A 14,451-nucleotide genomic window follows, 5' to 3' on the forward strand; every position below is an offset into this window, starting at 1 on the left:
CGAGTGGCAAGTTGGCGCCGGCCAATGGGAGGCAGGACCGAGCATGCTCCGTTCCCGTCTTTCGCTTCACCAATCAGTGGTCGAAATTAGGCCCGGAGCTGGGCTCCGGCGATGCGCCGGGATCGTTTAGATGTCAGAAGGGAGGCAGCGGAGCAACACAGTTCTTTGCCCCCCCTCCCACTACTTCATCGCTTTTATGACATGCACCCAACATCCATCAATAATCCGTTGCGCATGACTTGACATATCGAAATGCTTCCCTCCCCACGATGACACCGCTCCGCCCGCTCCGTCCGCGGCCACTGACGGCCGCGGGAATCACCGCCGGCAACCTGGACCCGGAGGCTGGCCGCATCAGCATCCGGCGCCCGGCACGACAGCGAAAGACCAACAGCGCATGCGACCCTTGTCGAAAGCGCAAAACGAAGGTGGGTGGCCCCCGCTTGCACTATCGTGTCAGGGCACTACGCCTTGGTTCCGAGGCTGACCGCCACCGTCATCTGTTCGTAGTGCGATGGCCGACTACCCCGGTGCCTCATGTGCGAGCACCGCGCAGAGGCCTGCGAGTACACCTACACCATTCGGCATCGCGTCACTGTCACCGACGGTGAGGAATCCAAGCACCATGGCTCTACCGAGATGCTTGAATCACTTCGCACCCTACCCCACGAGCAGGCTCTTGAGCTGTTTCGCAAGCTGCGGAACGAGCCCGCCGGCCCCTTGCTTTCACTCTCCCGCCCATCCGATCACCAGACCCTCAGGGCCCTACTGCCGCCGACGCAGAACAGCCTCGGGTTTGAGCTCACTATGCGGCATCCCGTAGCCTACCCGACACTGTTCCCCGTATCGTACACGGAACTGTCTCTGGGGTCGCTGCTCAAGCCTATGAGGATGCCCCGGCCGGGAGAAGGGCAAAATGTGTACGAGTTCTTTCCAATCAATTCAGATTTCCCAGACATCCATCGTTGAATCGTGCGAGACACTGCCTCGGCACGCCCGCGAGAAAACAATGACTCTGCGCGGTCGTACCACCCCCCACGCGGCCATGAACTGACACACTCTAGACTGGCCTGGCAGGATTTACAGTCAAAGGACCCTTACTTGACCCCGGAGCAAGACAACGACGACGACTCCAAGAGGAAGCAGGCCACGCCGGACGCGGGCGACCCGGACGTGCCCGGCGTCCTGTTCGACGAGCGCCTTCGGCTGCTTGACATAACGCAGTGGACGCCGATTCCCATACCAAACTCCCTCGCCATTGGCGCCATATCGCACTATCTCGAGATCGACTATGCAATCATACCCCTATTCGACGCGGAACTGTTTATACAAGACCTAGTCAGCTCGCAGCACTTCTTCTGTTCTCCCTTTCTCGTCACTGCTGTTCTCTGTTGGGCGTGTGTACGTTGGATCCTTTTGCCTCTCTCCTACCCACCCATTCCTCCTTTGCGTTTATTGGCTCGTTCTGACAGGAACAGCAAGCCTATTCGCCGCTACATCCCGATGCGGCGGCTTTTAGCGTCTCCCTATTTGCCCAAGCCCAACGGGACTTCTCCGAACAAGCCCAGCCAAACAGCCTCACGACCATTGCTGCGCTGCAGATATTGAGCATGTGCGCCGTCACGTACGGCAAAGACGACATGAGCCTGCAGTTCCTGCAAGACGGCGCCAAGCTGGGCAGGCTGATGGGCCTCTTTGACGTCCGGTCCGAGGCCGAATCTGCCAGGACGTGGCTGGCCGACCACGAACGGTGGACGAGGGCGGCGTCATACACCGCATGGGGGGTTTTCAATTGGATATCGTAAGTACAAACCGAAATAGACAGAGAGAGCGAGAAACAGAGAAGGAAAGAAGAAATAAGGGGTGGGATATTGCCAAGTGGTGCGCTACTGGGTTTGCACGGCAGGCTTTTGACTCGGCCAGGGTATATTCACTTCACTATCACATCTTCGAAATCGAGACGCCGCCGCTGCTCCCCAAGCCCCGAGACCTGGTTGTTGAGCCCCAGCCCGGCGAGAACGACGAGAACGACGGCCTTCCACAGGCGGTCATGCATGCTCAAGTGCTTAGCGCCTCGAGCGATATGTGGGTTATTTTCAAAGAAGTCTTACAGCAGTTCTACGGGCCCCAGAGCGTTGACCTGTCGCAACAAACATCGGTCGAGTTTGCAGAAGAGACTTACCACAAGTTGCTCACGTGGGCCAGCCTTCTGCCCCTCGAGATGGCACGAGGGGAGGAGAGCGGCCACGATATTATGATGATGCAGTAAGCCTCTTTCCCTTTCCCCTTCCCCATGTTTCGTCAAGACTACGGGCCGTCGGTGGTCTTGTGGAGTGGGGCGTCACACCTGCGAGGGAGCTGGGCGTGGTGGCTGACCCTTTGGACGTTGCTAGTGTTTACTTCCATGCCGTCGTCACCGACCTATTCAGGCCGTTCCTTGCCTCTTCGTTGCGGGACCAGCGCCTTCACTCCTTCTCTACCAACTTCGCCACCCCCGAAGCTGTCTACGCGGCCTCCGTCACCCAGCTCAAGCGCCTCCTCCTCCTATACCGCCTCCGCTACAAGAGGGCGTGCTTTTCTGTGCTCTGGCAAACGGCCGTTGTGTACGTTGCCAACGCCATGATCCGCGAGGCGGGCGTGTCCGCCCCGCAGCCGGACGTCCAGCCGGGCGTCCAGTCCGGCGCGGAGTGGCAGTTTTACCTGGACCTCTGCCTTGCAGGCCTAGAGGATTTGTACGTATCATTCCCAGTGTTCGGGTCTGTAGCTCAAGGCGTGGTAGGGATGGCGCTGCGTCATGCGGCGATTCGGACGGGGAAGGCGGCCCGTCTGCTGAAGCGTCTCAGCGAGATTGAGAAGCAGCATGTGACGCGTAGAGGCATCAACGAGAAGGCGGAGGCGAGGTGGATCATCAACTTCGATCTGGCCATGACGGATCCCGAGGCGGCGCAAGGCCGAAACCTGGCTAGGGACTTTATGGGTCTGAAGGTGAACAAGCCGGCGGGGAAGAAGCCGCGCCACGGGCCGGCACCCGGCGACGAGCGCTCTGGGGACGGAGATAAAAGTGTTTCCGCTTTGGCACACTTACAGGCAGGCTGACGAGGGTGATAATTTCATGCAGCTTTTGGCGTTATTGGACGCACCAGGCAGTCGTGCTAGCCCTGGATGAATATGGGCCGGGGGGTGTATGTGCCGGAGCACGCCGGAGAACGGAGTCAACCAACATAATGAGGGATATATACTAGGAGCGATGGATGGCTGAATAAAGCGCAATGGGAAGCAGAGCAGAGAACGCGAGTTGCCAAAAAAGTGCAGGCCCAGAGCTCTCTTTTAAAACGAGCGAGCACCCGTCCCCCAGCGAGGACAGCTTCCTGGATGCATGAGTCCCCACTGTTATATTCCCTGTCGATCCTCGTGCCCCAAAACTTGGCATTGCCCTGTCTGAGTCCGCCAGTCAGCGGGTGCCGCTCGTCCGTGTTTGATTGGACGCCGGAGTCTTGTGCGCTTTTCCTCCTGATTTGACGAGACAGGTTTCTCTCGGACTCATTAGGTACACAATGCTGTGTGATATGCTGACCAGGGTGCCGTTTAGTCTAGGGCGGGCTTATCCCTCTCACTTGGGGCTCTCCAATCATCTCATCCACCCAGCACTGATGCTACACAACGTACCGATGATACTACCTGAATTGGGTCAAGAACTATGCACGCAGCTGAATCGTTGCTTCGTTGAACAATGCGGTGATGAAACAACATGACAGATCAGTTTATTCTGTCACCCACAGTACTTGCCGAATCGGGGCCCAGATCACCCAAGGCGCATATATACGCAGGAAAGGGGAGCTGATACTCGGAACCCTGTCAGTCCAGTATCAGGGGAAGCCGGGTGACGGCGCAACTGGCCATTGTCAACCGAGCCTGGCACGGGACTCGTTAAGCGTCGACTGTATGCCTTTCGGGTGACCTTTTTTGGGGGGGGTTATAAGCCTTTACATGTGAAGCGATGAAGTGACTAGAAGGGGTTCTTTCCGAAGCGTCATCCTGATTCCCATCTGAAATCACTGCCGGCTATCATCTCCCCGGTTTGATGGCTACCGGACGCAGTGTCACCGCCAGTGCCAGCGGCAAGGATGAAGAAATTAAACACGGCAATACCTCTTGATAAACACGGCCAGCATATCAACCCGCTCCATTAACTCCTTGTGGACGATTACATTGGCCTGGGCTGTTTCCTGTGGAGAGGTCGGAAAGGGCCAGCTACCATGGACCTAAATATCATAAAGTTGCTGCGAGATGGACAGTTAACTATGAGCGAGTGATGGATAGTCAAATAACTCCCATCTTCGAGTGAAGGCCGAATAGTTTGACAGTCCGACTTTTTGAGACAGCTAAAGACTCTAGCGAGTTCCTTCTCTGCATCAGCACACCAGAAGGCAGAGGCTTGGCATTTCGACCTCAATTAAGTACTAATAACCAGCGGTAGTAGATCATTTCCATTTCACGAACTATGTGTTTATTAGGCTTCCAACTCCCGCTGGTCAAGGTTCAGATCTAACAAGATTGTTCCCTGACTACAGCGCGGGACGAAGCCAGCTACAATAGATCAGGCAGACACCTTGCCTACTAGAGATTCTCAACATCTTCCTGAGTAGCCATCCGCTTCAGCTGCTTGACTCCGTCCACCGGTTCCAACCAATCCACGCGCGTGCCGATAAACTGCTCAACCTGCGGCTTCAGCTTCGTCTCCGAAAGCCGAAAGTCGTCCACAGTCCCGATTCTCAATATGCTCACCCCGGGCAAGCCAGAGCTGACGCGGTACAGCAGCGAGCCGCAGGTGCCGCAAAAGTAGTTGCTCATGTCGTTGCCCGAGGCGATTGTCCGGGACTGGGTGTAGGACTTCAGATTCTCCTTGCCGCGGAGGTGCCGGAGATGAGTATCTGCCACTGTGAAGTTGGAGCAGAACATTGAAGACGAGATCTTGCGGCAGTCGGCGCAGTGGCAGAGGAAGCGGTTGAGGAGGCCGGGTCCTTGTGTTGGCTGCGGTGGGGTGTCAATTATATGTCTCTCTTTTCTAATCCTCGCCTTTACACTGTTTGGACCGATCTTGAGTGAATATGAGACCGAGACGACTTACGAAGGCGAGCTGCACGGCACCGCAGAGGCAGGTTGCTGTTGCTTCGTCTTCGTTGGACCAGCCGTCGTGAGCAACGCCGGCAAGGGGGAAAGAGGAGTCGGACGTGGAAGCCATCGTTCAGCCTATAAATGGAGGTGTTTCTAATGTTTTTTGTGTTGTTCTTCTTATTGAACGTGGAGGTCTGTGATGAGTCTCAAGTAGATAGAACACCAAAGGAGGCAAGCAAGACTTTTATACTTCTGTTTCTTGATTACAAACCTAGTATTTCCCTGATTTGGAGTATTTCTGCAGGCTCGAACCGAAGCTTTTCAATAGGCTGTTGAACATCCCGTCGGGGAAATTCCGCGGGCAAGGTTAGAAATGTTCGTATAACCTACCCAGCTTACGCCCTATCTTTCACGTTTGATTGCTGTGCCTCTAATTTTAATGATGTCACTGTGATGCCCAGCGAATAGGAATTCAAGCATTCCTATTTGGCTGATCTAGACACAGCGATTGTGTATCTTGTGAGTCTTGACATGTGATTTCTAAGCTTGCTTACCTCAGTCGGGGGATTTTCTCCCCTGAAGTACCGGCCGTATAAGACGAAAGTTTTTAGCTCCGGTCTGATTACATCAACCGTGAATCTGATAAGCGGGGATATTGCAAATCATCCCGACTCTCTGTAAGTCGATTGGCCCAGTTATCTTAAGCGTTTTCAGTTTGGAGTTGGCTGCTCTGAAGGGACGATATGCTTCCAGGTAATCAACATGATCTTTTGAGATGTGCCATAATGCAACTGCAACGATTTAAACCAAAAACAAAAGGCGAGAGAGTACTATACGTCCTTGTTTGTTGGCTCTGGTTGATACAGATTGAACCTATTCGGTTCAACTGCGCTGAGGCGATGTATGCTGCAAGACGTCGAGACATATCCTGGGTTGAAAGCATACCCGACTTGTTGCAATCGGTCTACACATGGTAAAGTCGATAAATCGTGTGTTGATAGTAGAAGATGTGATTAGACACTATTTCATTGAAACAACTAGGATGAACTTGAAAGGATCCCAATTGATGCACAGGAAGTCGATGAGTGGTGGCCGCACCTTATTACACACACAGGAAGGGATGAATAGGGATACTTGTCTGACCTGATACCTGCGCATGGCTCATAAGAAGCGTAAAGCTATACAAACCAAATCGACCATGGCTATGTACAAGGCAGTGTCAGATCACCTTCGCATAAGAGGCTGCTTTCCCGCTACTATGGAAACCAGCTTCAGCCGCGAGCAATATTTGCGCCACAAAAGGGGCACAATGAAAGGTAAAGCCAATGAACGACTTAGGGTAAGATATTAGCGATTTTAATGCGCTTTTCGCATCTTTGACTCTATTTCTTGCTTCCTGCTTGGTCTTACTTTACTCTTTCTACAACCCGTCCAACGAACGCTTTGTGCTTAACCCTTGTTACCATATAGCCATCCTTCACGGCGCCAAAGTCAAAAAAACACATGTCCGTCTGTAGTCGGATTTACGAATAAGGCTAAAGTGAGTTGGACAATTATGATTAATGTCTGAGCAGTACAGTTACCTTGTATACTGCAATCATCTATTCGATGCAAACGAGACCAACATTAGTGTTGAGGACGAACATGGAAAGCGAAAGAAACCTGCCCCGTCTCCACTTCCATGGTGTTCAGGCGTTTCAACCGGTGAAAAGCTGCCATACCTCGCCGCATCTCCGGCGTTCCGATCTGGAGCTGCTCGAGTATTTCCGCCACCACGGCATAAAGGATCTCAATGCTCCCGTCCTCGATCTTGACGGCAATGCCCACCGCTCCTTCGACACCGAGCTGCTTCGTGTACTCCGAAGCCCGTATTCCAACTCCGTAACACCCATCAGCGCCCACTTTGCCAATCAGCAGTCCCTGAAAGGTTTCCATGAGCAGGCTGCAGAACCGTCCTTTCCCCCCCACCATCTCCGGATAGGTCGTCATGGCACTGAAGATTCGGGCCATGCGTCGCGTCCTCGCCGGCGTATCCTCGTCCGTTTGTGCATCATCGGCGGCCGCGGCAAAACCGGCATAGATGCGTCCCATGGAAGACAGGGGGAGACCCGGCGCAGGAAGATTGCAACCGTCAATGGCCCATTTGACGTCGTCCCCACGCAGGCCGCTCAAGTCTTCCACGGCTTGTCTGATGTTCAGCTGTAACGGGTGGTTAGGAAGGTGGTAGTCCGCGAAGCCGGCGTCAAGCGCGCGCGCGCCGCCCAACATGCCGGCGTGCTTCCCAGAGCAGTTATTGTAAACCCCAGTCGGGGTCAAGTCGGCTTTGATCCATGAGCGGTTGACGACATGGCAGATGGAAGGATGACCCCCACAGCGCAGGTCCGACTCTTGGGCCCCGACTTTGGCTAGCATCGACTTGGCCCTTGCGATGTGGCGCTCCTCGCTGTTGTGCGACGCGCACATCAGGGCCAGATCGGCTTCGTCGAATCCAAACCCGTCAAAGCCCGGGGTTTCGAGTACTGCCAGCGCTTGTGCGGGCTTGGCTGCGGAACGAGCCAGCGTCATGCGCGATGGGTTGCCGACAGCATAGAGGAGTCTGCCCTGGGCGTCGACAATGGCGGCATGGATAGCGTGTCTGTTTTCGACGATGCCGCCTCGGTCCGTCACGGCGAAATCTTCAAACTGGGTTGTTTTAGTCATTATGGAGGAGGGGTATTGAGTCGACGGAGCAGTGTGTCTTGTCAATATGTCGACGCCGGGGATTGAGGCTTTATCCTTATTTGTAACATGAAATGTGTCCTAAAACTTGAGGATGACTCATTTAACACTACTTGGGATGCACACTTTAATGTCGGGATATAAAAGTGAAGACCTCACTTAAGTCCGTCAACTGCTAGGAAGTCCAGATCCTACTGGTTTTTCTTTCTTTTTCGAATCAATTTTGGGGTAAACCCATTTAGCTAATAACCAAGCAGTAATATAGCGGCCCTGTTCGGAATCTAGAACTAACCGCGCAACGCATAGATCCTGAAGGGCGTAGTTTGACAACCGAGAAACACCTGCCGGAACGGAAGGCTTTGGGTGAGATTGCGCTAGCACAGGAGGGCGAAGGATCTACATCTCAACCAATTAAAGAGCTACAAGTGGAACCTACTCAGAATGAATCATATTGTTTATCATTGGTAGCTGGCTGGCAGGGCCGTTTTGACTCATACCGTACGAGAGCGAGCATTTGGCGAACCCCCATGATTGCAGATAAGACGCTGATATTGCAACAGAGAACTACCCAGTTTGTTCACAGGATGGGGCAACTCTTGAAATTTGTACGCAACCCGTAAACAATGGTTATTGTTGCGGCAGGGATGGATGCACTTCAAACCCAGAAAAGCCACGTGGTATCTATATTGGGTTTGTATTTCATGTAATTTCCCGAGTTAATGGGCTCTGAAGGCTTAACCACAGTATTTCTCTTTGTTAGCCAAAGTTTCCACCTCCTTGTCTGATTGGCCAGGGCGGCATTCAACTACAGAAAACAACCAGCCGCTGCAGTGCAGGCCGTCCCATTTGACAACTACAATTGCCCCTTTGAAACCTTGTATCGCGTAGCGCCCGATATACCAATGGCAAGTCACCCACCCTGTTTCGATGTGGTAACGACTGACAAAACTTATTAGACCGCATAACTTTATCGTCCAAACACCATGCAGGTACTGTACCAAGTAGGCATAGTGCGCGCCTTTTATGACGACTAAAGGGTTGGTTGACGTTTGTACCCCACAGGTCGGGTTCTGTTCCGAGAAGCGGGTCCGGCCTCGGACTTGTACGAAGGCTTTTTTCCCTTTCCTTTGATCATAAAAACGCTAGAATACCCCGGATGGCCCGTCGTGAGATCCAGTTGCGGGGGGCACTGAACTATTCTGTTGGATTTCGTTGCGCTGGTTGATGCACGATGTCGGTCGAACTGCGCCCCATATCGGACCCCCGCCCCCGCGCCCCGGCGCAGCAGAGCGACGATGAAGAGGGCAACACCTTGGTGCATACCATGCCGCCCACGGACAAGGGCGCCGCGGCATGGAAGTTTCTCCTGTCGAGCTTCGTCATCGAGGCGCTTCTCTGGGGTACAAAGAGCAGCTCGCAAAGCCCATCGCGCACGAGCAATGCTGACTTCCGACAGGTTTCCCCCTGACCTTTGGTGTCTTTCAGGAATACTACTCCTCCCAGCCGCAGTTCAAGGGTGATTCGCACATTGCCGTGATAGGCACCGTGTCGACGAGTATCTATTTCCTCGGCGCGCCCCTGGCCGCCCCGCTCGTCAAGCGGTTCCACCACTACCAGAAGCATATGGTCGTTGTTGGGTGGGCCCTCTGCGTCGCCTCGCTCGTGGGCGCCTCGTTCGCCAACTCCGTCACGGGCCTGATTGCGACGCAGGGCGTGCTCTACGGGTTCGGGTTCCTGATGCTCTACTTCCCGGTGCTGCGCATGCTGAACGAGTGGTTCATCCTGCGCCGCGGCTTCGCGTACGGGGTCCTCTATGCCGGAGGCGGCGTCAGCGGCGTCGGGATGCCGTTCCTGCTGCAGACGTTGCTGACAAACTACGGATACCGCACGACGCTGCGGGCCGTCGCCGTGGCCCAGTTCATCTGCGTGGCGCCCGTTCTGCCCATGATCAAGGGCCGGCTTCCCCCGTCGCACCACGGCGCGCTGCGCATGTTCGACGTCAGCTTCCTGAGGCAGCCCCTCTTCTACGTCTTCGCGCTCTCGAACCTGTTCCAGGGGTTCGCGTACTACATCCCGTCGCTGTACCTGCCCTCGTACGCCTCGGCCATCGGTCTGTCGGGTACCATGGGCGCGCTGGTCCTGGCGGCGCACAACCTGGCGACCGTCTTTGGGCAGCTCGGCTTCGGCTGGCTCACCGACCGCACGAACAACGTCTTCATCCTCGTTTTCGTGTCCTCCTTCGTGTCGTCGGTCGCGGCGTTTACGCTCTGGGGCTTCGCCCACTCCCTGGCGCTGCTGCTGGTCTTTGCGCTGGTGTTTGGCATGTTTGCCGGGGGTTTCTTGGTCTTTTGGGCCAAGTTCGGGGCCATGCTGTCCGACGACCCCCAGCCGGTCTTCAGCATGATGGCGTTCGGCAAGGGGATCGGGAACTTGGCCACCGGCCCCATCACTTCCGGGCTGCTCACGAAGCCGGTGTCTTGGGGCTACGGTATGGGGCGCTACGACTCGTTGATCTTTTTCTTGGGCTCTTTCATGCTGTGCTCGTCGCTCGGGGCTTTTGCATGGCCTTTGAAGAAACGCTGAGTTGACAAGCCCATTTCCAACTCGAAGATCCAAGCGGTTGAGGGGGACACCTCCTTCCCATTTCTTGAATGACTATCAAGCAATGCGTGAAAGTTGAAGACCAATTCGGCGTCCCGTCTTAACTCCCATGTATTGATTTATGCATGTCTTTATGGTTTGCTAGTACGGCATTTTTGGGTTAAAAATAAAAGCGTCTGCCATTTCATTGTTTTGAGGAGTTGCAGGATACATACAGTAAGCCCGGGGTTCTCTATATCGCCGTTAAGGCCAGGCTTCGCTATTGTACTGGCCTTGGCTTCGGAGAAACATACTGATTGTGAATGAATGGGGTTCCATGACCCGGGCAATTCCACCGCTACACCAAATCCTGGATTTATAGTTTCCGTATTGAATGCAAGCCTAGCCACCGAGCGACAAAGCGCCCGGTGCACCCCTGTAAGAATGTTGAAGAGACCGGGCTGGATAGTGTATTTAATACGAAGGCCCCAGCCAAAAGTACCCGGCCAGGCATTCTGAACCTCCCTGCGTACAGTGTATACGCCTATCTCTGACGGCCGTAATAAGTAGACAGTGTTCGGAAATTCTGTTGTTCCATGAACAGACCGCTGTAGTTGACCATTGCCGGCACTACTGGTAGCGCTGTGCCCACAACCACGTCCACTATAATACCGCACTGTGAAGCCCACCTATCAAGCAAGCGGTGCTATCCACTTGGACCTCCACACGGCAGCAAGGCCCCTATGCTTGCCCGGAGACTTTTGGCCAGACAGAGCATTGGCAAGAGAAGGTCGCCAAACAAGGCGGCCATCGTCATATACAGAGTTATACGATGCAAATTACAATCTCTAAGCCGAACCTTGTCCATGCGGAATTCGAGGATAAAAGAGGCTCGAAGACACCCGCAGCTGACACGATGCCCGCACTCCCTCTACTTGACATTAGCTAATACGCCGGCTTTCACCTCTACATAGCATTCCCAAAGGGTTAACGTGTGAAATCGCTCGTAGATTTTTCTATATTCAAGCCATCTCAAAGGCCATTTCCATCATTCTTCAAACAAAATGCGGCAGTCTACAGCTACTTTCGCTCTCCTGTCATTCCTCGTGAGACCTTCCCTGGCCCAGATTACTTCAGTAACCTGTAAACAAGAGACGAGCAGCTGCGTGAGTAAAAACATAGGATATTTGCTCCCTAGGCATATTCAACACTCTCCTAGGCATAGAAAAGGCTAACGTATATAACCCATCTTTTGCAGTCTACTACTGCAGACTGCAACGCCAAACGTGAAAACTTCCCCTGCTCGCCGGGCTCAAGCCAGAATGAGGCCGCTTGCTGGCTTGCCTCCAACGTCAATGGGCCCCCCATAGCAGTCAGCGTAAGTCATCTCCTCTATCCTCGCCACACGATGCAGATTGTTTCACGAAGAAGACGAAGAAGCTTACCTGGACCCATTCAGTGTTGGTGCTGCCGGCCGGTTAAGTAAGTGGCTCTGCGTCATTCCTAAATGATGAGGCATGCGAGCCGTGAGATGACCGAACTATTCGTCATCGCTGTATTTGGAAAGTTCTGAATACAACCTACGAGGCTATTGTCGCTGTATATACGTATATACTAGTTGCGGTGCTGAAGTACCTAGGCATCTGGTTGCGGCTGGCATGCATGGCTCCGTATGTTATGCTTACGGGGAGGAATGGCAGAATTTCGCCGACGTTTGGCTACAAACCTTTCTAAATACCCATAATTATTTGAATACAAGTCAATTGTTACTAATCTTGAACTTCGCATGTGCGCCTGTAACGACGACGCTTAGCTGACGTTGCAGCGCGGAAGCCACTCCAGCAACCCTACCGGAACTTAAACTCGAGGCATGCCTGCTTCTAAGGCGCCAGATCCTCGCACCAGTATCAACCGGGACCTTGCAAGGCAGGTGGATCTTACGGGTATCATCCGGTTGTTACATCAGCTTTCTAGTGAACTTAGTTTGTCGCGATTCTCCAAGCTTGACCATTTGAACTCCGGCCCCACCACTAGGATATCGGGAGCGAACAGGACGTCGAATTCAAGGAACGACGCTCAATTGTTTATAGGCCAGGCTGCAAGGTTTAACAAATTCGGATAGGCAGTCAAACTGGATCAGAGGAATTACTGGAACATTAAAGGTTGTTCTATTATGCTTCTAGGGTATTATTAAAAGACGTAATTGCGGTGCTCATTAAACTGACGTGAGGGCCATCCCAGCGGAATCACCCCCATTAGGCGAGAAACGACGGCGGTCCGACATTTACTTCGGCACCTCCGGGGAAGCGGAGTGATGCTCTGAAGGGACGGACTCGCCGTACGGCCTGCGGAAGAAGACATTCCTCTCCCAGCCATCGATCTCGTCGACAACCGTCTCGCGCACCAGCTCGTACTTGCCAATCTTGGGCAGGATCTTGGCCCAAACAACCCAGTAGAGACCACCAGCGACAATGATGGCAATACCGACAACGCAGTGAAGGTAGTAAGGAAGGCTCTCGTACACGTTCTGGCCCTCTTCAGGGGGGACGAAGGGGGCGATGACGAGGTAGATGTTGCTGAGCATAAAGAAGATGACGACGGGCAGCGAGGCGCTGATGGGAGGGTTCCAGTTCCAGGACTTGCGGTTGAGGTAGAGGTGGACCAGGCCAGCGGCGACGAAGACGTTGATGATAGCGAGCGGGTAGCTGATGAGGTTGAGAATGAAGTTGTAGGCATCACCTGGAGGGGGGGCAAGCATGGTGATGACGCAAATCAGCCAGTGCTCAAAGAGACCAGCCAGGGGGGCGTTGAATGGTCTGTTGCTGGCGAAGAAGCGCGACCAGGGCAGAATACCCTCACGGCCAAGCTCCTGGACGAGACGACCCTGCGAGAAGATGACACTGAGGACATTGCCGAAGGCAGACAGGGCAACGAAGACGGAGAGGGCGCGCTCGGCGGTGCCACCCATGACATTGCGGAAGAGCGAAGCGGCAACGAGACGGCCACCCTCGAGGATCTCTTCCCTGGGGACGGCGGCGAAGTAGGCGACGTTGACAAGCATGTAGAGGATGGAGATGGTGATGATACCGACGGGGGCGGCAATCTTGAGGGTGCGCACGGGGTTCTTGGTCTCGCTGAGGGCGTAGTTGGCGTTGCTGTATCCGATGTAACTCCAGATGACGTTGTACAGGGCGGTGACGACGCCGTAAGGGCTACCGGTGGTGCCCTCGAATGCGTTGCGGAAGTTGTCGGGCTTCTGGTCCTCGGGCAGCTTGACGTGGCCTCCCAGAGCGATGAAACCGCAGAGAATGATGATGACGATGATGATCAACTTGATGGTTCCGAGGAGGTTCTGCAGGCGCAGACCCCAGTTGAGGGCAAGACCGTGGATCAAGAAGGCGGTGGTGATGCAAGCCAGACCAATGGCGCGCTGGTTCCACCGGTCGACCTCAACGTTGGCGGCGTGCAGGATGTACTCGCCGAAGACGACGGAGTTACCACTGGCCCAGCCGAGGAGGATGACATAACCGGTGTAGAGACCCGTGGTCAAGAACTTGGGCTTGCGGAAGACGTATTCAAGATAGTTCTTCTCACCACCGTTCTTGGGGATGGCGGTTCCCCACTCGAGGTAGACGGCGGTACCGGCAAGAGCAATAATCATACCGGCGACCCAGATGAAGAGGGCGAGACCGACACTGCCGGAGAGGGCAAAGATGGTTCCGGGGGTGGCGAAAATACCGGTACCAACCACACGGTTGACAATCAGGAAAATGGCGGTAGTGACACCGATCTGTCGCTTGGCTTCACGGGCGTGCTCGATGCGGCCTAGAGTCCGAGGGTCAGCGGACGGTTCGCCACGGAACGGCACAGCGCATACCGGCAGAGCGGCCGGCGTGCGCAGAGGGGGACGAGGGATGACATACCAACTTCACTGTCGTACGTCGTGGCGGCGGGGAGGTCGCCATTCTTGTGGTTGTCGGCCGTGGCAGAGGCAGACGACGAGCCGCCGCCGTGGAATCTGTCTAGGAGCTTGGACAT

The 14,451-nt window shown here is 54.5% G+C and overlaps 5 protein-coding genes across 5 annotated transcripts; 2 read left to right on the forward strand and 3 right to left on the reverse strand.

Moving 5' to 3' along the window:
- Positions 1 to 269: 269 nt before the first annotated feature.
- On the forward strand, positions 270 to 2,852 carry EsH8_IV_001346 (Zn(II)2Cys6 transcription factor; the record flags this gene model as incomplete). Its single annotated transcript, XM_083266236.1, has 7 exons — positions 270 to 428; positions 511 to 920; positions 1,065 to 1,401; positions 1,479 to 1,801; positions 1,924 to 2,265; positions 2,394 to 2,732; positions 2,780 to 2,852. 7 exons carry the CDS (start codon positions 270 to 272, stop codon positions 2,850 to 2,852), a joined length of 1,983 nt encoding a protein of 660 aa, XP_083125131.1.
- A 1,765-nt stretch (positions 2,853 to 4,617) lies between these two features.
- On the reverse strand, positions 4,618 to 5,242 carry EsH8_IV_001347 (GFA family protein; the record flags this gene model as incomplete). The annotated part of the gene is made up of 2 exons (XM_083266237.1): positions 4,618 to 5,031; positions 5,129 to 5,242. 2 exons carry the CDS (start codon positions 5,240 to 5,242, stop codon positions 4,618 to 4,620), a joined length of 528 nt encoding a protein of 175 aa, XP_083125132.1.
- A 1,499-nt stretch (positions 5,243 to 6,741) lies between these two features.
- EsH8_IV_001348 (L-asparaginase II) lies at positions 6,742 to 7,815 on the reverse strand (the record flags this gene model as incomplete). Its single annotated transcript, XM_083266238.1, has 1 exon — positions 6,742 to 7,815. One exon carries the CDS (start codon positions 7,813 to 7,815, stop codon positions 6,742 to 6,744), a length of 1,074 nt encoding a protein of 357 aa, XP_083125133.1.
- A 1,249-nt stretch (positions 7,816 to 9,064) lies between these two features.
- Positions 9,065 to 10,416, forward strand: EsH8_IV_001349 (major facilitator superfamily domain-containing protein; the record flags this gene model as incomplete). The annotated part of the gene is made up of 2 exons (XM_083266239.1): positions 9,065 to 9,233; positions 9,290 to 10,416. The coding sequence occupies 2 exons, from the start codon at positions 9,065 to 9,067 to the stop codon at positions 10,414 to 10,416; spliced, it is 1,296 nt and encodes a 431-aa protein (XP_083125134.1).
- Positions 10,417 to 12,697: 2,281 nt separating this feature from the next.
- EsH8_IV_001350 (amino acid/polyamine transporter I) lies at positions 12,698 to 14,451 on the reverse strand (the record flags this gene model as incomplete). Its single annotated transcript, XM_083266240.1, has 2 exons — positions 12,698 to 14,238; positions 14,337 to 14,451. The coding sequence occupies 2 exons, from the start codon at positions 14,449 to 14,451 to the stop codon at positions 12,698 to 12,700; spliced, it is 1,656 nt and encodes a 551-aa protein (XP_083125135.1).

This window comes from Colletotrichum jinshuiense, chromosome 4 (genome assembly GCF_051148585.1).
Source record: "Colletotrichum jinshuiense chromosome 4, complete sequence".
In the NCBI taxonomy this organism is placed as follows: Eukaryota; Fungi; Ascomycota; class Sordariomycetes; order Glomerellales; family Glomerellaceae; genus Colletotrichum; species Colletotrichum jinshuiense.